Raw genomic sequence first — 22,366 nt, 5'->3', positions numbered from 1 at the left:
CATTTCCTATCATTTTAGTTGCAGTCTGGAGCCCTGGCGGGACCACGGGATGGTCCTCTTGGAGGTTGCTTCTGGGCCGCATTTGGCCCACAGGCCGCCATTTGAATAGGCCTGCTCTGAACTCGCATTTTTCTGAGGTCTTCACATGTGAGGAATTAGATAACCTCCCAGCTGTAAAACGGACTACTAAGGAGGTACCAAGTGATTTGGAAATTGCAGAGGGAGAAGTCCTGCTTAGATGAAATAGGCTGAAATCAAATAAATCTCCTGGACCAGCGTTCATAAGGAGTTTAGCGAATACATACAGTGGATATATAAAATAAATCATCAAAATATTCCCATTTTTTTATTTTACAGCCTTAAATGAAAACGCACAAAAAATATTTCTTCCCAGCTTTACTAACTCAATGCAACCTATAACATCCAAGTGAAAGATATCACAGCTACAGTTCAGAAAAAATATAAAATAATCAAAAACAAGGTATACTGAGATTAATAAAAGATCACCAACCCAATTTCAATGCCATTTGGTTGAGCCACCTTTTGCTTTGATGACAGCCTTGATTCTGTTGGGATTCTTCTCTATCAGCTTTGCACATCTAGATTGAGCCCACTCAATATTTGCCCCCCACTCTTTACAGTTTAACTATTCAAGTTTGGTCAAATTGGATGGTGAGTGTTGGTGGACTGCTGTCTTCAAATCTTTCCACAGATTTTCAATGGTATTTAAGTCTGTGCTCTGACTGGCCACACCAGGACATTCACTTTTTTCTCCTTCCGCCACTGTGTGGTCAATTTTGCTGTGTGCTTCGGGTCGTTGTCACGTTGAAAGGTGAACATTCTGCCCATCTTCAACTTTCTGGCAGAGGGTAGCAGTTTTTCCTCAATAATTTGACGGTATTTTGCTCCATCCAATTTTCCTTCTACCCTAACGAGAGTCCCAGGCCCTGCGGCAGAGAAACACCCCCCACAACAGGATGCTGCCACCTTCATGCTTTACTGTAGGTATGGTGTGTTGTGGATGGTGAGCTGCATTGGATTGCCGCCAGGGGTACCATTTGGTATTGAGGCCAAATAGTTTGATTTTGGTCTCATCTGACCATAAGACCTTTCTCCACTTGGCATCAGAATCTTCAAGGTACATTCCAACAAAGTTCAAATGACCCTTAATGAGGCCTTTCTTGAGAAGTGGCTTTTCCTTGCGACCCTCCTGAACAAGCCACGATTGTGGAGCGCTTGTGAAATTGTTGTCACATGCACACAATGAACACTCTCTGCCATCAAATCCTGTAACTCCTTCAAAGTGGCCATTGGTCTCTTGGTAGCCTTGCTTACCAGTTTCCTCCTTGCTCTTCCATCCAGTTTGGAGGGACGGCCGGATCCAGGGAGGGTCCTAGTAGTATGAAACACTTGACACTTCTTTATTATGGACTTTACTGGGCTTCTTGGGATTGATAAAGCCTTTGAGATTTGTTTGTCTCCATCTCCTGCCTTATGTCTGTCCACAACTCTATCCCTGAGATCTTTTGAAGGTGGCTTGCCACCCATAGTCAGTTGTTTGCTGTCAGTTGCACTACCAAGCAAGGAAATGAATGCACCAGGAACAGCTTCACTGATCACACTCATTACAATTGATCACAGGTGGAAGGACGCCAGTAACTATGGTCTGCAATGGAAATGGTGGGCACCGACACCTGATTGAGTTTAGGAGGGGCTAATCCTTTATTCATCTCAGGATTTCTTGTTTTTGATTTTTTTATAATTCTTCTGAACTGTAGCTGTGATATCTTTCACTTGGCTGTTATAGATTGCATTGAGTAAGTAAAGCTGGAAAAAATATTGTTTTGTGTGTTTTCATTTAAGGCTGAAATGCAAAAAAAACCAAAAGGAATTTTCGAATTGGGGGATTCTTTTCTATAGCCACTGTATATAAACCCTTGACAAATATTTTTAGAAAGTCACTGTGCACTGGGCAAATTCTGAACGACTGGAAAATGGCAAATATCATCCCTTTGTATAAAAAGGGTGACCGGGCAGATCCAAGCAACTATAGGCCAGTATGCTTAATGTGCATTTATAGGAAAATAATTGGAAGGGATTCTTAAGAATAAGATTGAGCAGCACCTGGCAAGGACGGGAGTTTCACTGAGCAGTCAGCATGGGATCAGAAGAGGGAGGTCATGTTTTACTAAGATCCTTTTGTTGCTTCCTCCATAGAATTGCAGCATTTGATCAAAGTGGAGCATATGATCTTATTCATATGGACTTTTAGAAATGATTTGATAATGAGAGGTTGGGCATCAAACTAAAATAAGTGGGGAATTTAGGGTGATATTTGTAGACGGGTGCAAATTGGCTCAGGCACAGTAAGCAGGGGTTTATGGTTCCATTAAGAGCGGTGTTCCACAGGCGTCAGTGCAAGGGGCCAGTGCTGTTTTTTAATATATTCCTATCCAAATCGTTTCTATACAAGTAACAAGCTGGCTAAGTTTGCAGATGATCCCAAGACCGGTGAATTGTCAAGTAATCTGGAATTCATTGAATCATTACAAATTTAAAGGAATTGAACAATTAGTGAATACAGAGATCTGGGGTGCGGGTTTGGACTGCTTGTTAGCCTCTAAATTGCATACTTGACCTTGAGTCATACATATTGATAGTTTCCAGCTTTCTAAGAAAAATAAAAAAATATATAGCTACAAGCCTTTTAGTGACTTAACCCTTAGTATACTAATTTGCATTACACTGTATACTGTTTATTTTCATACATGCTTCTGATTCTCTTTGAATATATGCAAATCATCAGCTTTAAGAATATGCTTTTCTATAGTAGCCATATTATTCCTAGATAAAATGTATGCAGTATGTGTCTTTTATAGGAGAGGTAGGATAAATCTTGATGAAGAATTGGTTGAACAATCCAGATTGAAGTGGTAATGCTATAGTGCAATTTCATTTAGCATATGATGCTGGCAAGGCACTATATATTGTTGTGGCAGAAACCTGCTGCTCAAAGAAGGCACTCGGAGACCTCAGGATGTGCAGGCAGAATCGAGCTTTATTGTGTGATGTAATTCAAATGAAATGAGCAAATTGCTTACATTTATTACAGTTCTAATCACTCTAGTTCTTCCCATCATTGCCTAATGTACATCACTTGACCGAAAGTGCCATCATGACTTCATACTCTGTGCAGGTGTCTGAAACTTATTTATCAATCGATTCCCACCAGTAAGCTGGTATCAGGAGGACCCACACATATGATACTGGGCTGCTCAAATGAATCCTTTCTTGTTGCACAAACATCCCTCGAGGCTAAAAGTCTAGGCAGAAACACGCTGCTCAAAGAAGGCACACAGAGTTTCAGGAAGGCAGAATCAAGTTTTATTGTGTGATGCACACACGGATCCAAATCAAGTGAAATGAGCAATTAGCAAATTCAGCGAGCTTGCATTTATTACAGTTCTTATCACTTCTGCAAAATACTGTTCTCCTTCTGGCTCTTCCCATCACTACCTAATGTTCAAACCCACCATTAACTAATGTCCATCACTTGTCCGAAACTGCCATCATTATTTCTTACTCTGTGCAGGTGTCCGAAACTTATTTATCAATCGATTCCCACCAGTATGCTGGTATTAGGAGGACCCACACATAAGATGTCGGGTTAGAAGTTGGGGCAGCTGCACCCCTAAAACAATAATGCTGTTTCTTATAAACTACATTTTCCTTAATTTGTCATCACCAATCTAGGCGGGCAGGCAGAGGCCCAGCCGCTGCAAGCGGAAGCAAACGGCCTATCTGGTTTTCTCTCAAGACCAAAGCCTCCATGGCTGCATTTCTTAAAACAATAGCCAGTTTAGTCCTCTATAAGTACAATATGTCCTTGACTGTAATTTTTAATAATAAAATAGACAGGCGAGGGCTTTTTATGGTTTAACCCTTTCTATGCTAATGTGCATCAGAATATATAATACTTGTTCTCATACATGCTTTTTATGATTCTCTTTAAATATGTGCAAATCATCAGCTTTAAGAATATGCTTGTATGCAAATCGCCAGTGTTAAGAATATGCTTTGAATATGTTTTTCAATAGCAGCTGCATTTCTAAGACAATGGCACTGTTTCTTATAGACCACACTTTTCTTGGCTTATCATCAGTTCATGTTAGGCTTCTGCCTGGCTGTCTGTATGCGATCTTCTGCAAGTGAAGGTAAGCGGCCTATTTGGCTTTCTCTCATGGTTAAAGTCATGATGCTTCTGCATTTTTCAAAACAAAGTTTGCCTGCTTGCTTCCTCAGAGAGCATGATGACCTCGTCTCACAGCTCCACTCACAGAAACTCAAAACAAGGCAAGTAAGGAGGACAGGCAGGCAAGAGGCCTCTCTAACAAAATAAATGGTGTCCTTTTAACGTTGTTTCAGGCCTAGGTTTTTTTCATAGCTGAGAAAATAAAAACTAATAAAGTGCATTGATCCTTGAGCTAAATTCTCAACAAGCTCTCTCAAAGTGCACAGTGTCCTTGACTGAAGTTTTAAACTTGGCAGCAAAATATTGGTGGTTTGCAGCTGGAAAGGGAAAAATAATAAAATGTGCAGGCACAGGCTTCTTTGTGATTTAACTCTTACTATACAGGGTGGTCCAGATCTAATTATGCAGATGCAGATCGTCTGGATGACTTTGATTTATGCGGGGACGATTCCAGTTCGGCGGGAAGGCAATTCTTCATGTCGTCAGTTCACACACTTGTCGATGGTCCGGGATTTTTCAGGTGATTTTCTATGTAATAAACTTAAGTTATAGCTTAATGAAAATTGCATATTTAGATTTGGACCACCCTGTACTAGCGCGCATTAGGATGTACTGCTTATTTTCATACAGTACATGCTTATGACTTTCTTTGAAAATATGTAAATCATCAACTTTAAGAATATACTCTTCTATAACATACCCCCGGCCTTTTGAGTCGCCCCCACAACACCATGACAATTATCACATATGCTGCATCAGTTATTTTCATTTAAACATTTCAAACTAGCACTATGGTGCATTAATCTCGCACACATTTCTGTCTCCCTTTTTCTTTTACGTGTCCTCTGTTTGTTTAGAGACTTCTATTTACAGCAAGAGCACATTATATCACGTTTTACAAATTTTGCATTTAGAAAAACGTCCATCCATTATCCATCCATCCATCCATTATCCAACCCGCTATATCCTAACTACAGAGTCACGGGCGTGTGCTGGAGCCAATCCCAGCCAACACAGGGTGCAAGGCAGGAAACCAACCCTGGGCAGGGCGCCAGCCCACCGCAGTTTAGAAAAACATGCTTCACTTTATTACATAATCATGTGGTGACCCTTCACCAACCTATGTGGGTCTCAGAGTTTAAGTAATGCTGCCAAAACGAGTAGTAGTGAGAGAATGTGAGGGCAAAGAAAATGTAACCAACAATATAGGGCTATTCAAAATGAACGAACAGATTTCAAACAAACTGTATAAGAGAGAAACGCATTCCGCTCATCACTGGATAGAGGAAAGTTCAAAATTTGGTCCTTGAGGGTGCATGCACTCAACATGAGCACCATGTGTACCGTGACAAACATCTAAACGGTAGACCATTTCTTGCCACACATGGTCCCTAATTCCTCCATCCGATGGTGCAAATCACACCAGCATAAGTGGAACAAGCACTCTTTCTTTAATGTACCCCCATAGATTAAAAATCGTAGGGGTGTAAAGGTCTGGAGACCTGGGAGGCCATAGGCGACGAGCAAGATCTTGTTGTCCACCTCTTCCAATCCATCGTCCTGGAATGGTGTCGTTTAGGCGACGCCGGACCTCCAAGTAGAAATGAGGCGGAGGCACCATCTTGCATGAAAATGAAGTTATTCGTATCTTCTTGAAGTTGAATTTTTAAACTTTGAACTTTCCTCTATCCAGTGACGTGTGGAATGTGTTTCTCTCTTATACAGATTATTTGAAATCTGCTCTTTCATTTTGAATAGCCCTGTATTGTGGCCAGTGCCTCGAGAGTTTTTGCCTCAGTCAGTTCAACAGAATTTTTAAAGGGTGCAAGCTATAGTGGTCAGTGGGGTGGCCCCGGCCACCCTTTGCCTTCCCTTGGAGGTGCCATTGGATAATTCACAACCTCTGCAATAACAATTGTTGATTTTAAACTACTCCCCCCACAATGCATTAACTGACCGTTTACTGCTTGGGTTAAAAGATTTTCGCCAAAGGCAAGTACAGTCATTTTAAAGTTATTGTTCTGGAGTGAAACACAAGAGTTTTTGTCAATAACTGTCCCTTCAACAGTGCCCTGATTAAATAAAGTGGGGTTCACAACATCCTGTGAAGGAATTGCATACTCTGCTGCTACACATTCTATACCTGGGTCCACATCAGTAGGCCGACAATGAGCAATATGAATGGGAGTCTGGGCCACGACACCAGTCAGTGAAGGTTTCCCAACATCCTCAGGGTATTTGCAGGTTAGGAACTGCAGTTACAGTATTCTGGCAAATGAAATCCAACACTCCTCTTTTCTTCTCTGCCTATCTATCTGATCAAGGGCTTTGGTTTCATGTAGGGCAGGGGTCGCCAACTCCGGTCCTGGAGGACCACCGTGACTGCAGGTTTTCATTCTAATCCTTTTTTTTTTTTTAAATGAGTGTCCCGTTTGTGCTTATGATTCTTTGTACTTAGTTTTCTAATTTCTACAGTGTTCCCAAAACACAGAACTTGAGGAAATAGCAGTTCATTTAATTTGGCCAGAATTCCAATTAAAAACAGAAGCTGGTTGGAACAAAAACCTGCAGCTACAGGGGGTCCTCAGGACTGAGTTTGGAAAGTAGTGAGTTAAGCCATTACTCTTCCTCCTCTGACTTCTAGCATTGCATTGCTCTAGTCCTGCCTCTAACTAATTCCACCAATAATTCTTAGTTAAGGGGGTGTCAAACCCCAATCTGTCCATCTTATCTGTTTGATAAGGGCTATTCTCTCCCCCTACTATCTCAGCGCTTGCTGCCATAATTTACAACCAAAGAGTTCACATTCCCTTCTCTAAGCGAGGAGCCCATCCTTTCGGCTCTCTAGCACGTCTGACCTCTGGCTTATGAACTATTGGTGGTTTCAGGCTTATACAAAATAATAAAAAAAATGTATCACAAGCCTTCTTAATTCTTCACATTAAGAAATAATTCTTGCATCTTAATGCTTAGCAAAATATTATATCTACTTGTCTCGTGTGTGTGTGTGTGTGTATATAGTACTTTTCTAATATGTGCAAATTACCAATTTTAAGAATACAATTTTCTATAACCCCAGAAATATATATATATATATATATATAAGGCAAGACAACCATGGAAAGCACGCTGGAAGGGGCGTGGAGTCACTAAGCCGCCGACAAGTGAGACACCTATGGCGCACGCAGGAAGAAGCCACGTCCACCAACTCCAAGACCATTGGATATGACGACAACTCGCAGAGCCACGCCCACCAACTTGGACACGACGACACAGAAAAACCGGCGTCATTTATATTCGTCTGTCGTAGAGGTCACATGCAGCTCCGACCCAAGTTGACTGTTCATAGAGGCAAGTTTCTCGCAGAAGTGAATCGCCATATGCCGCGTGTAAAACAGTTTGCGAGGGGTATCCCATGGGATCCTTAAAACATTCCTTGACAACTGAGGTTAAAACACAAAGTAAGCAGTCTTTAAAAAACGAGTTTTCAGTTACGACTCACGACCGCGTGCACCCTGGCAAACTGTTTTACACGCTACATACAGCAATTCCCATCCGCGACAAACCTGCGTCTTCTTAGATGCTCCTGCACTTTGTACACACCCCCCTCGCTGCTACCGTAGTCGGGTGTCTTGGTGGATTATATATAGAAAGGCAGCCAAAACCTCACAGAGCAATGAAAAGTCTACATGAGTCACAGGTGCATCTGGACTGTGCAAAGACGACAACGACTCGAGTGACGAGTTGAAGGTGGGCACATGAGCAGGCAGTGTATACTGAACGAGAAATCAGCAGACTAGCATGACGGAGGGAACGGAGTGGACGTCCTTCTCCTCTCCTCCCGTTCCACCCTCCGCGCCTGAGCACCGCACGGACGATTGTGTGTTGCTTCGTTCTGTGTATTGTTACAATGTTGCTTTTCTTGCTGATTTATTACATTACCGATTTTTCAAATGTTAATTTTCTCCCTGTGCTTCAAAAATTATTAAAAAACCGACCTGATTATGCGGCGTATGGTACGCCGCGGGTTGGCTAGTATAAGAAATTTATTTAACAAAGATGTCCCTGGAATATGCCATACAAGTTGTGCTGACAATGCTTTGTTAGACAAAGACTTTACTATAGAGTATGAATATACAAGAGAATCTTAACCTTATTGCTGATAATATGCTAACTTAAATGTGTCCATATATGAGATATTAGATCATCCTGTGTTAGGTTAGATAGAGAGATGTGTGATACTTCATCCAAAGGTCAGGGGCTACCTGGAAGGACTTAAATTAAATTAAAGCATGGGTTTAAAGCATGGGTCTAACGCTGAGAAACTTGTCCCTGCTTTTATCACATCCTGCATCGATTATTGTAATTCCCCACTGGCAGGTGCCCCTTCTAATCTTATATCACAGCTCCAGCTTATTCAAAACTCAGCTGCAAGAGTCCTCACTCGAACCAGCAGCAGCGAGCACATCACACCCATCCTGCTCCGTCTTCACTGACTCCTTCTGTCTTACGGAATCGAATATAAAATCCTACTAATAACCTACAAAGCCTTAAACAACCTCGCGCCAAACTACATCAGTGACCTTCTCCATCACTATGTGCCTGTCCGACCACTAAGGTCCTCTGATTCTGGTAATCTTGTTGTACCCCACGCTAATCTACACTCCATGGGTGACAGCAGGGCCTTCAGCTATATAGCGAGTGCCCAGACCCTGGAATGACCTACCGAAATTAATCAGATTAGCTGACTCCATGAATTCTTTTAAAAAACGACTTAAAACTCATCTGTTCAGGAAGGCTTTTAGCTTTACTTGACTTCATTCCCCTTCTCTCAGTTTACCTCTCTGTCAAGATGCTCATGTAACCTGTATGTGTGTGTGTGTGTGTGTGTGTGTGCTAGACCATCAATTATGTTGTCTGTTAGTAAATTCAGAGAAAGAAAAGCCTATCTTACTCTATTTATTTATCTGGTTTAGTACAATGCTATATACTGCATACCCTGCCGTTTTTTCCATGAGCATGGGGAAGGCGCTATATACTGTAAATAAAATGTATTATTATTATTATTGCATACTTTGAGTAGTTAGACAAAAGGCAATATGGCTGAAAAGCTTAACAGGCCAACACTGTTGAATGAAGGTTTTCTTCTTCAGCATTAACGCAGGTTTGGACATAGGAAATAAACTGCTTCTGTCTGAATGCTGCCTGCAGTTTCACTTTCGTGCTGTCGTTCTCTCCCTTTGTAGCAAAGTGTAATATGTTACTTATAATGTGGTTTTGTTTTAGTTATGAACGTCCCCAAAATGAATCAATTCTTGTAAATAGTATTCCAATTGTATAATCTGTTGTAGTACGGGCGTTAAGTAGCGTTGCACCTCACAACCTGCATGCACCACGTTTCTTGGCTCTGCCGCCAGAAGCACGGTGGATGCTGTTGGGGTAGGTGGTCTTTTCAGCTCTCCCAAAGCTTTTTCTAATTTTTATTTTTTTTATTTTGTATTAATAGTTGTTTTTAAAATAATCTGTAATTGATTTAATTTATTATTTAATAGGCATAGGGGAGAAGCTGCTTATGTGACACCCTATTCATTTTTTTCTCTTTTTTTGTTTTTGGAAAGGTATGCTACTCTATTTTTTTTTTTTTTTTTGTTAAGAATATCTGATTATAAAGTTAGGATATTTTTTATTGTGTAAAGCTATGTATATTGCAAATAGTTCTCTCTAAGGGGGAACAGAATGAGCACTGCCAGAGCCGTACAAAATGACCTCCAGCAGGCAGGCCACTCATGTGAATGTCTCTGACCTAACAATCAGACTTCATGAGGGTGGCCTGAGGGCCCGACATCCTCTAATGGGCCCTGTGCTCACTGCACGGCACCGTGTAGCTTGACTGACATTTACTGTAGAATACCAGAATTGGCAGGTCCACCAGTGATGCCCTGTGCTTTTCACAGATGAGAACAGGTTCACCCTGAGCACATGTGACAGACGTGAAAGGGTCTGGAGAAGCAGTAGAGAACGTTATACTGCCTGTAACATCATTCAGCATGACTGGTTTGGTGGTGGGTCGGTGATGGTCTGGGGAGGCATATCCATAGAGGGACACCCAGACCTCTACAGGCTACACAACGGCACCTTGACTGTCATTAGGTATCGGGATAGATAGATAGATAGATAGATACTTTATTAATCCCAAGGGGAAATTCACATAATCCAGCAGCAGCATACTGATACAAAGAAACAACATTAAATTAAATAGTAATAAAAATGAAAAAAATTTAAATAAAATTAATGTTAGCGTTTACTTGGACCCATTGTCAGACCCTATGCTGGTGCAGTGGGTCCTGGGTTTCTCCTAGTGCACAACAATGCCCGTCCTAATGTGGCGAGAGTATGCAGGCAGTTCCTGGAGGATGAAGGAATTGATACCATTGACTGGCCCCCATGCTCGCTTGCCTGACCTCAATCCAATAGAACATCTATGGGTGAGACATTATGTTTCACTCCATCCGACGCTGCCAGGTTGCACCTCAGACTGCCCAGGAGCTCAGTGATGCTGATGATGATCTGGGAGGAGATCCTCCAGGACACCATCTGTCGTCTCATTAGGACGTTGTCAGGCATGCATACAAGTACGTGGGGGCCAAACAAACTACTGAACACGATTTGGAGTTGCTGCAATGAAATTTCGACAAAATGGACTCGCCTGCCTGCCGCATCACTTTGATTTTCGTGGTGTCCTTAAATTCAGCCCTCTGTATGTTGATAATTTTAATTTCCATCAAACGATGTGGCATCCTTTCGTTCCCAACACATTACCAGTCCGTATCAGTAGAAATAGCCAGCAGGATTTTTTTCCCCCCATTGAGGTCTAATGTGTTTTGAAAGTGTTCCTTTAATTTTTTTGAGCAGTATAGTTTTTTATGCAATGTGGTTATTAATTAAAGGAAACAGAAGCACGGTGGATGCTGTTGTGGGCATAGGGGAGAAGCTGCTTATGTGACACCCTGGTCTCTTTTCCCTTTTTGTTTTTGGAAAGAAAAATAAAAAAACTTCTGTTTTCAACCCTACGTTCCTCTGACTTGACTGTCCTTTATACGACGCAGAGAAAGACAGATTGCAGTCGGCTACACCTGCACAATGCCATAAAGAGTATCCCCCACTAAAAATGCAGCGCCCTCCAGGCACATAGGCAGCATGATTAATAAAGTTGTCTTATATGAAAGGCCATCCACACTGACTAAACATAACACTTGTACAACAATTTCATATTGTTAGGGTTCCTCACTTACGGCTGCAGGTTTTTCTTCCCACTAGTTTCCTAGTCCTTGCTGACAATGAAACTTGGTATTGAACTGTTAATGCTTTCATTCATCCAAGAGAAATTGTAAATGCACTGTAGAGTCTCCTTCTCTGAGAACACTATCCATGTATTTTGTGGACCAGAACAGATTTAAAGTTTACAGTCCTTCCAGTTCCCCCCCCTCATTTATTTCTGAACATTTTTTTAACACAGACGCTTCATGGCGCATAAGCACAGGTTTAAAAGGAAGCACGTTGGCTGGAGAGCTGCTGGCTTATCGGTTATCTGCATCTCATTATTAGCTAATGTCTGGTTAAGAAAACCAGCAACGATTAAAACTTAAATGCAGCTGCTAAAAAGTAGAACGGGCAGTTAAGGGTTCTGAATTGTGACAGGCAACATAACTAAAATTAAGCTCAAACAACGTATTGCTTTAGTAGTAGATAGATAGATAGATACTTTATTAATCCCAAGGGGAAATTCACAAAATCCAGCTGCAGTATACTGATACAAAGAAGCAATATTAAATTAAATAGTAATAAAAATGAAAAAAATTAAGAGCTCATGTTGATTACCGCCTTTAAAAGCCCTTTTCTTCTGGTTCAAAAGGCCTTTGATGTAACTTGTAATCCATGGCTTGTTGTTAGCATAGCAGCGTACTGTTCTTACTGGAACTACAATGTCCATACAGAAGTTGATGTAATCAGTTGTGCATTCAACAGCCTTGTCACACCATAACGTGCCATAGTACTACAGTTATCTCTTACAGAGGAGAGAATGAAGACCAAACTGCGTGCCAGTTTGAACAATGCTGCACATCCTCTCTTTTTGACACACTGGCATTGAGGCCTTTCAGTCAGCAGAAGTGTGTCAAGAAAAACTACTGGGGATCTTTTATACCTACATCCATATGCCTTATCATGCCCCAGTGTGACTTATAATGTCATTTTTGTCTTTATTTGAGTGGGTTATTGTTGCTTTGTTATTAAATTTCATAGGCTTCTGTATAAAACGAAATGCTCCCTTGAGGCAAGTCTAAGTGTCAAATAAATAGTATTTTAAATGCATTGTTGCAGTGACCGGTTTTTGCTCCAAATTAACTTCTTTCGAGTTAATGTTATTTGGCTTGCTCTTGATGACTCCGATTCCTTTTCTTTTTCCTTAATTAGCAGCCAAACAATAATGAGATAGAAAATGAGCCATAACAACTGGTGTCCATCATGCAATATCTGAAAGTAAAGAAAGGTGAAGGCCTCGGTAATGCTGGTTCAGATCTGCTCAGGTCCCCAAAACATTTTGGTAGTGTTCTGCAGCAACAAGCCATGGAGTTTAACAACATGAATCGGCACCTCATTAAGCAACTGGTTGGAGTGAAACTGGTTGGAATTTAAGGCCCTGACTTAGTTGGTCTTCTGTTGGCTCCCTCACTTCACATTTTATTTCTGTTTGGGTGCCATTTGAGGAAAGAAATGAAGCAACTCAGAGGAACAAATCTTAAAAAACAAGTCAATTCAAATTAATTCAGAAGAAGTTAGTAAGCAGCAAAAATGGGTCACTAATTAAGAAAAGGGTTAGAATGAAAACCTGCAGCCACTGGTGCCCTCTGGGATTTATTTGCATTTGACTTGTATGTTTGTTATACTGTTACTGTTTGTTTAGAGTGTACTGTTTAGCATTCATATGTTGGGAATGTACCTTAGTGGTGTTTACATTCTTTCAATAATAGTTTATGTTGTTACGTTAATGTGCTTTACTATAAGTTTGTTGATACAGTTTACTGATAAACTTTATCAATGTGGATGTCATACTGCGTAATCTGAGTAACACTGACATCTGGTGGACTTTTGTGTAATTTCCCAATCTGTTTTATGTACTCATTGTAGACCACACAAACACATACACCTCTGTTTGAACAGGTATATTATCTTTGAATAAATAAGTCAATTTCAATCTAAGCTGCTTTGTGGAATTCTCTGCCTCAGTGTCCTGACCAACACTCCAGAGTGAACATGTCAAGTCCTGAACTCCTCACAGATACAGTAGTCCTTTACTACAGTATTACTTCTGATAATTTAACGTTAATAGAAAGGATTTGCTGACAAATTGCTCTAAACTATGTGACTTGACATACAGTAAACTTTAACTCCGAGGGTGTTGTAAAATGATGATCAAATATCTTTAGATCTGAATGATGCAGTCTTGATGGATTTATATTCTGCTCTTTCCACAGAGAGAGAGCTGCTTTTTACTGGAGCATTTAGATGGATGTGAAAGAGGAAACGTGTGATGCTGACTCCAATATAATGGAGAAAATGACCATAACTGTTAAGGAAGAAGACGGTGAAAGGGATTGTGTCCAACCTGAACAGAAGAGTGCGAGCATTAAAGACGAGGACTGTGAACTGGGGTCAGTAGGCATTAAAGAAGAGGCCGAAGAGAAGTTTGTCAGCAATGAATCTGACTTCCATGCAAGTCTGGAGAGTGTCAAAGAAGAAGATCTTCGTTATGGGTGTCAAAATGATGCAGACACTGGGTTAGTCTCTGCTCAAAGCAGACACTCTTCATCTCCAGAGTCTTCCTTCAATGTGAAGTCTGAATCATTGCAGTCTAACACAGAGGGGACCGAAGAAATTTCATCTCTTAGTACTCTAGATGGTCAGCCACCCCCTACAAGGGCGTCTACAAAAAGTAAGTGAAAATTTAAAGAAAGGTGCAAGTTTTAGGGTCAGGTGTTATGGAGTTTGAAAGTTTAGTCTTGCACTTTTTAAGAGAAACTTTGTGTAGTGAAATTGATGTGTTTTCATTGTGTGTTTAGTGTCATGTGAAAGCTCAGCTATGATGTTGTAAGGTTTAACAATTTGCTGTTCCTCCACTGTATTTGCCTGTTTTTGGTAAAGAGTGTTACACAAAAGTACAGTTGCAAAAAAAGTTTGTGAACTATCTGAAAACTTTGGATTTCTACCTTGATTCCTCCAGACAATGTGCTGTGATCGTCAACTAAATCTGAATAATGGATAAACACAATTGTCTAATGCTAATAACAAACAATTAGACTTCTTGTCATTCCTGATCACCTCATGTTAAAAACTCCAGTCTTTACTTTAACTTGTTGAATCTCATTTAGCTCCTTTGATCCCCACCAAATATTTCCTGCAGCTGCTGATCAGCTTTGAATGTTTGCTCATTCATCCTTTACATTTTTGTTTTCTCTTAAAATCTCTTGAATTGCTTTCCTGATCAGCTGTCTTCAGCTCAGGCCACACCTTAGTATCTTCACTTTTGCTGAGTTCTGGACTCTGACTTGACCATTCCAGAATACCGGTTTCCTTCTGTTTATGCCTTTCTGTCGTTGATTTATTCCTTTGTGTCAGATTGTTTTATTTCAGACCTCTATTAATCTTCCACTACCCTGACATTATCCTGTCAGATTTCCAGATAACATTTTGTATTCAATATTTCATCGATGACAGCCTGTTGTCCAGGCCCTAAAAAAGAAAAGCAGCCCTAAACCTTGATGTTTCCCTAACCGTGAGGTACTGGTATTGGAATCTAGTGCTGTTTTGCCTCCCAACCATTATGAACTGGCAACACAAACATGGTGGAAAATGGGTGAAAGACATACAATCCACAGCACTAAATTCACTAACCTACTGTCTAAAGAGAATTTTAAGTGTCATGACCGACCCCCATCCCTTACCCTAATATTAAAATCAGTAAATAAGGCCATGAGGCTAAAATATTTCTTTATTGGGTGCCCTAATTTTATTTCGTCTGGTTTTAACCCTTGTTTTATAGGACCTGTCCCATCCCTTACCCCTACCTTAAAAACAGTGAAAATTGGGCCCTAAGGTTAAAATAAATCTTTCCTCTGATCCCTAATGTTAAGACCCTGATCTGAACCCTTGCCTTACATGTCCTATCCCTTCACAATCCTAATCTTAAAATTGGTAAAATTGCAACCCTAATCGTAATTATTATACAAGGACCTGATGCTAAAAATCCCTTTCATGGCTCTTATTTTAACCATTGATTTGCTTTTAAAATGTTTTATAATAATAACCCTTATATTGATTATTTATTAAAGTTTATCTTTAGTATCATTTTATTATATATTTATTTCACTTTTTTTTTTTATTTATTAATTTTATTGCACTCCATACAAAGCAATCAAGTTTTTACAAAAAGAAAAATAGAGTTAAGAACAGATCGATCCCCACCCTTGAGAGAGAGCAAGCCAGACGGCATAAAAATTTTACAGCTTTTAAACATACCTAAATTAATAAATTCTCTGTGCTTCATGAACTTATTTTAAAATATTACTGATTAGATCCTGCCATGTTTTGAAAAACGTCTGTACAGATCCTCTAACTGAGTATTTGATTTTTTCCAATTTCAAATAATATAACACATCAGTTTCCCACTGACTTAAAAGAGGAGAGTTTGGATTCTTCCAGTTTATCAGAATAAGTCTGCGTGCCAAAAGTGTAGTGAATGCAATCACAATTTGTTTGTCTTTCTCCACTTTAAGCCCCTCTGGAAGAACACCAAACACGGCTGTTAATGGGTTAGGAGGGATTGTGAGTCCAAGGCTATCTGAAGGTAATTAAAATTTTTGTCCAGAATAATGTTAATTTGGTGCAGGCCCAGAACATGTGACCTAGTGAGGCTGGAACTAGTTTGCAGCGTTCGCAGGTTGGATCATGCCCTGGAAACATTTTGGAGAGTTTTAGTCGAGACAGATGTGCTCGATAAATAATTTTAAGTTGTATAATTGTATGCTTTGCGCATATGGAGCTCGAGTGAATTCTCTGCATTGCTACTTTCCACTCCTCTTCTGATATATTAATTGAGAGATCATTTTCCCAGTGTCCTCTTGGATCTTTGAAAGGAAGGGATTGTAAAATGATTTTATATATTGTAGAGATGGAGTCTAATTCCTTGAGATTGAGCAATATTTTTCCAGCATGGATGAGGGTGCAAGATGAGGAAAATCTGGAAGGTTCTGTTTAACAAAGTTCCTGATTTGAAGATAGTGAAAGAAATGTGTAGCTGGAATGTTAAATTTGGAATGTAATTGTTCATAGGATGCAAAGACGTTGTCTATATAAAGATCTCTAAGCAAGTTAATTCCAAATTTTTTCCAGATATTAAAAACTGCATATGTTTGTGAAGGTTGAAAGAGGTAGTTCTGTTGCAGAGTTGCCACAGAAAGAAGCTTCTCCGTCTTAAAATGCTTTCTACATTGGTTCCAGATTCTAAGTGAAAGGAGCACAATTGGGTTATTTGTATATTGCCGATAGCGTGTGTTTATTGGAGCACAGAGCAGGAATACAAAGAAGTACTGCAGGATTTTACTTCTATTGCGGTCCAAGCCTGTGTATGTTCTTCTATTTGTGTCCAGGTTCTTATCGACTGTATATTTGCTGCCCAGTAATAAAACTGGAAGTTAGGTAGAGCCATGCCACCTTCTGCCTTTTGTCTTTGTAGGGTCGCTCTTTTGATGCGTGGATGTTTTGAATTCCAAATAAATGAGGTTATTGTTGAATCTAATTGCCTAAAGAATGATTTATTAATGTATATTGGTATGTTTTGAAATAAAAAAAGGAGTTTAGGAAGAATATTCATCTTAACAGTGTTAATTCTTCCAGCTAGTGTGAGATGAAGGGTTGACCATCTATGCAAGTCTTGTTTAATTTTTTCCATGCAGACGGCGAAATTTTGTTGATAAAGAGCTTTATGTTTACCCCTAGGTATTTAAACTGTTCTGCAATGATAAAAGGTAGGGTGTCTAATCTAATATTATATGCTTTTGAATTAACTGGAAAGAGTACACTTTTATTCAGATTAATTCTGAGACCAGAGATCTTTTGAAATTCTGTGAGTGCTGCTAAGACTGCAGGCACAGAATTTTCTGGGTCTGATATATACAGTACCATGTCATCTGCATATAATGAGATTTTCTCTTCCAGTCCTTCTCTGCTAATCCCCTTTATCTGATCAGTATTTCGACAATGTATTGCCAGTGGTTCAATGGCAATCGCAAACAGCAGCGGTGACAAAGGGCATCCTTGTCTAGTGCCACGTTCTAGTTTAAAGTAGTCTGAGCAAATGTTATTGATGCAAACTGAAGCTTCTGGGTTAGTATACAGTAATTTAATCCATGCACAAATGTTTGGGCCAAACCCAAACTTCTCCAATGTAGTAAAAAAGGTATTTCCATTCAATCATGTCGAATGCTTTTTCTGCATCCAATGATAATAATATTTCTGGGGTGTTTGATTTAGTTGGTGAGTATATTACATTAAACAGGCGTCGAAGATTTGAAGATAAGTGCCGGCCCCTAATAAATCCAGTTTGGTCTTGTCATATTACCGAGGGGAGCATATTTCACTTTTTAATGCAGTTTTGGCCAGTAGGGGGCATTCTATTTGAACCCTCTACTGGAATCGTATATTTTACTGCAAAAATGGTGAAATCTCTCTTATGATATAAAAAAAAAAAAAATTTGGGTTGAGACGTGACCTTCTTGGAAAGACACTTTGACATCCCGCAAGTCTAGACAATACAACCTTTGAAAGCAAGTCCAATGAGACGGTGTCTTTTGCAAGTCATGCCGTTATATATTTAGTGAAGTGAACTTTGACCCGGACGCACACAGACGGACAACATAGTTCCACCACACTCTATTTATTTACACTATTTACAAATTACGTGCAACCCAAAACCCCAGTGCCTCTTGCACCGATTCCCCAAAGTCCAGGGCTCACAGTCTCTGTGCCTTTCTTTCCTGGCCGCCTCCAGTCCTCTCTCCAGCTCTGTCCACTTCCACCCGACATCCACTGCTCACAGTAGGGAGGCGGCCCCTTATATATGATTCCCGGACGAGCACCAGTATTTTATTATACTAATAAAAGGCAAAGCCCTCACTGACTCATCACTAATTCTCCAAGTTACCGTGTGGGTAGAGGGCTGAAATTTGGCAGGCTCATTCCTTACAGCTTACTTACAAAAGTTAAGCAGGTTTCATTTCATAATTCTATGCGTAATGGTCATAACGGTCAACAACGTCCGCCATGTTGAACTTTCTTATTTATGGCCCCATTTTCTCGAAATTTGGTAGGCGGCTTCCCTGCACTAACGAAACCAATGTATGCGTACTTATTTCGGTGGTATGATGCCACTGTTGGCCGCCATATTGAACTTTTCAACAGTCTTTGTTACTTATGGGCCCATCTTCAAGAAATTTGGTACGCTGGTTCCCAACGCTAACTAAATGCTATTTACGTACATATATACCTCCATAGCCTGCAGCTCGGTCACCGTGTGAGGTGGCGTTGGGTCCCCCATCCCAACGCCTCCCATGTTGTTGGGTGCCTGCCTATATAAGACCGTCCATCGCTCCAGTCTCTACATTCCCTTCCTTGCTTTGCCACGGGATTCACGTCTCCCTGCTGATAACTACAGCCTTTTTGTTTAATCCACGGCTTCTCCACTGTTTTATTGTTCATTTATTACGACTATAGTTATTGTGTAGGTATTTTAGACTTACTTTACATTGCTCAGGTACCCATTTCCTTTATCATTCCAACCCCCATTGCCATGTCTATCGAGGTGATCACCATCGATCAAAGAACTGTCACTTACCGAGTGGTTTCCATGCCCGGAGATGGCACCTGCCTTTTCTATTCTCTTTGTTACATATTGCACGGCCATATCGGGCTCACTCTTGATATCCAGAGGAACATTGTGTCTTATGTATTGAATGACTGGGACAGGTTCAAGGTGTGGACTGATGACGGTACAGGAGATAATTATACTACACAGGAGCACTAGAAGAGTGAAATGCTTAAGCCCTTCACCTATGGTTCTGCATGTGAGTTGATGGCTGCCGCTGAATTGTTCGGTTGTCGCTTTCAAGTGTACTGAAATGGCCAAATATTTTACACCTTTCGACAACCGCCAATGCCTCTTAAACATCTTAGATTCACAGGTGATGATTTCAGTAGTGGACACTTTGATGTTTATGAATGTTTAAACTCTCAAAAGCTGGATGTGATTTTATCGATTAAACCGGTTGTGTGCTTACAACGCTTGACAGATGCCGAATGTCACTTCAACACAACAAATCCTGCAAATACTGTCATAATTGAAACAAACCATGAAACTGAAACTGATTAAAGAGTAAGCTCAGCGCACAGCTTGGTCATGTTACAACCGGAGGGCCGAACTCACAATGTGGTATACAAAGAGATCCTTAAATAATTATTGGCATATTTTCCCTCAGTTTAAAAAGGTTTAATTTTCTTCTTAATAAAATTTTAATGCAGTACTTAGCCACTCTGGCCTTGGTATTTTGTTAGTATATATATATATATATATATATATATATATATATATATACACACAGTGGTGTGAAAAACTATTTGCCCCCTTCCTGATTTCTTATTCTTTTGCATGTTTGTCACACAAAATGTTTCTGATCATCAAACACATTTAACCATTAGTCAAATATAACACAAGTAAACACAAAATGCAGTTTTTAAATGATGGTTTTATTATTTAGGGAGAAAAAAATCCAAACCTACATGGCCCTGTGTGAAAAAGTAATTGCCCCCTGAACCTAATAACTGGTTGGGCCACCCTTAGCAGCAATAACTGCAATCAAGCATTTGCGATAACTTGCAATGAGTCTTTTACAGCGCTCTGGAGGAATTTTGGCCCACTCATCTTTGCAGAATTGTTGTAATTCAGCTTTATTTGAGGGTTTTCTAGCATGAACCACCTTTTAAGGTCATGCCATAGCATCTCAATTGGATTCAGGTCAGGACTTTGACTAGGCCACTCCAAAGTCTTCATTTTGTTTTTCTTCAGCCATTCAGAAGTGGATTTGCTGGTGTGTTTTGGGTCATTGTCCTGTTGCAGCACCCAAGATCGCTTCAGCTTGAGTTGACGAACAGATGGCCGGACATTCTCCTTCAGGATTTTTTAGTAGACAGTAGAATTCATGGTTCCATCTATCACAGCAAAAAACATTCTTTCAATAGCCTTCTGGTTTGTCCACGTGATCTTTAGCAAACTGTAGACCAGCAAAATTTTTTTTTTTTGGAGAGCAGTGGCTTTCTCCTTGCAACCCTGCCATGCACACCATCGTTGTTCAGTGTTCTCCTGATGGTGGACTCATCAACATGAACATTAGCCAATGTGAGAGAGGCCTTCAGTTGCTTAGAAGTTACCCTGTGGTCCTTTGTGACCTCGCCGACTATTACACGCCTTGCTCTTGGAGTGATCTTTGTTGGTCGACCACTCCTGGGGACGGTACCAATGGTCTTGAATTTCCTCTGTTTGTACACAATTTGTCTGACTGTGGATTGGTGGAGTCCAAACTCTACAGATGGTTTTGTAACCTTTTCCAGCCTGATGAGCGTCAATAACTCTTTTTTTTAAGGTCCTCATAAATCTCCTTTGTTCGTGCCATGATACACTTTCACAAACATGTGTTGTGACGAGCAGACTTTGATAAATCCCAGTTCTTTAAATAACACAGGGTGCCCACTCACACCTGATTGGCATCCCATTGATTGAAAACATTTGACTCAAATTTCACCTTCAAATTAACTGATCATCCTAGAGGTTCACATAGTTTTGCCACTCACAAATATGTAATATTCGATCAGTTTCTTCAATAAATAAATAACCATGTATAATATTTTTGTCTCATTTGTTTAACTGGTTTCTATTTATCTACTTTTAGGACTTGAGTGAAAATCTGATTATTTTTTAGGTCATATTTATGCAGAAATATAGAAAATCTAAAGGGTTCACAAACTTTCAAGCACACCTGTAGTTGCTGTGCTTGTCAATTGCTCCATACTTACTTCACAGATGTCTCTTTTTGTCCTTAATTTCTAGATTTCCATGTTCAATGAGCTTTTGGAAACAGTCCCTTCTGTGCTGCATCATTTCATTTTTTGATGCTGACCTCCATTTTATCCAGTAACAGGCTAAACCACAACATCCCATGTTAAACGTTATACATTAAAGAATGGAAAATCAGACAAAAGCTTTGATTATACTTGTGGCACTTGCTATAACCTTTAGACACTAATTTGCCTTCCCCTGCACAGCTTCAGGTGCTGTTATGTCTATTGGACAAATCCCCTCCAGTACAACTAACAGAGCTGCAGTCACCTGAGGGGAAAATAAAAGACCTGCTGCTGTCTCGGCTCTCCACTTTGATTTTTGTTTCGACACTCCTCCTCATGTAGCAGGCCTCTTTATGCTTTGCTTTAGTAATGTTTCAGTTTGGATTTCTCAGACTTTGACTCCTATTTTGTTGAATGGTACCAGCTGAGGTTGCTCGGTTGTCTCCGTATTTCAAAGAGTAAGACATTTAAAGGTGGAGCTTAGCTTGTCGTGGGACTTGTTTACATGTACTTCTTTGAAATATCCTGGCGTGTTCAAATATTAGTTTATAACTTATTGATTATTATGAGTTTCAGGTTATGCTAAGTAAGAATGTATGTCAATGTTGATGTCTATTTATATAGCACATTTAAAACAACATAGTAATGTTAATAGTAATTTAAAACAACAGCGTACCCCTAAAACTGCACCCACACCACAAGTATGACTGTTTCATTGCACTACTTTCAGATGCTCCCTTACGTAAAGGGAAAATAGATGCACTGATCAAGACTGTGTATTAATTAATGTGCATTTAAAAAGGATATTCATGAAAAGCACAAGTTTTATTTTCCTCTCGGCTCCTCCTTGTGTAGTCGGGTTTCAGGAATCGCCATCTTTACCAAATT

General features: G+C 40.0%; 1 protein-coding gene across 1 annotated transcript in view; it reads left to right on the top strand.

Moving 5' to 3' along the window:
* LOC120534676 (zinc finger protein 729-like) overlaps positions 1-22,366 on the top strand; it is a 73,414-nt gene that overhangs the window by 1,881 nt on the left and 49,167 nt on the right. Inside the window, exon 2 of the mRNA XM_039762267.1 lies at positions 13,786-14,243. Within this exon, the coding sequence (XP_039618201.1) occupies positions 13,817-14,243 (427 nt within the window). The 5' untranslated portion in view covers positions 13,786-13,816. The remainder of the gene's footprint in view (positions 1-13,785; positions 14,244-22,366) is intronic.

The sequence above is a fragment of the Polypterus senegalus genome, chromosome 8 (genome assembly GCF_016835505.1).
Source record: "Polypterus senegalus isolate Bchr_013 chromosome 8, ASM1683550v1, whole genome shotgun sequence".
Taxonomy (NCBI): Eukaryota; Metazoa; Chordata; class Cladistia; order Polypteriformes; family Polypteridae; genus Polypterus; species Polypterus senegalus.
The sequence above is the reverse complement of the archived record's forward strand: the minus strand, read 5'-3'. Positions and strand labels throughout refer to the sequence as shown.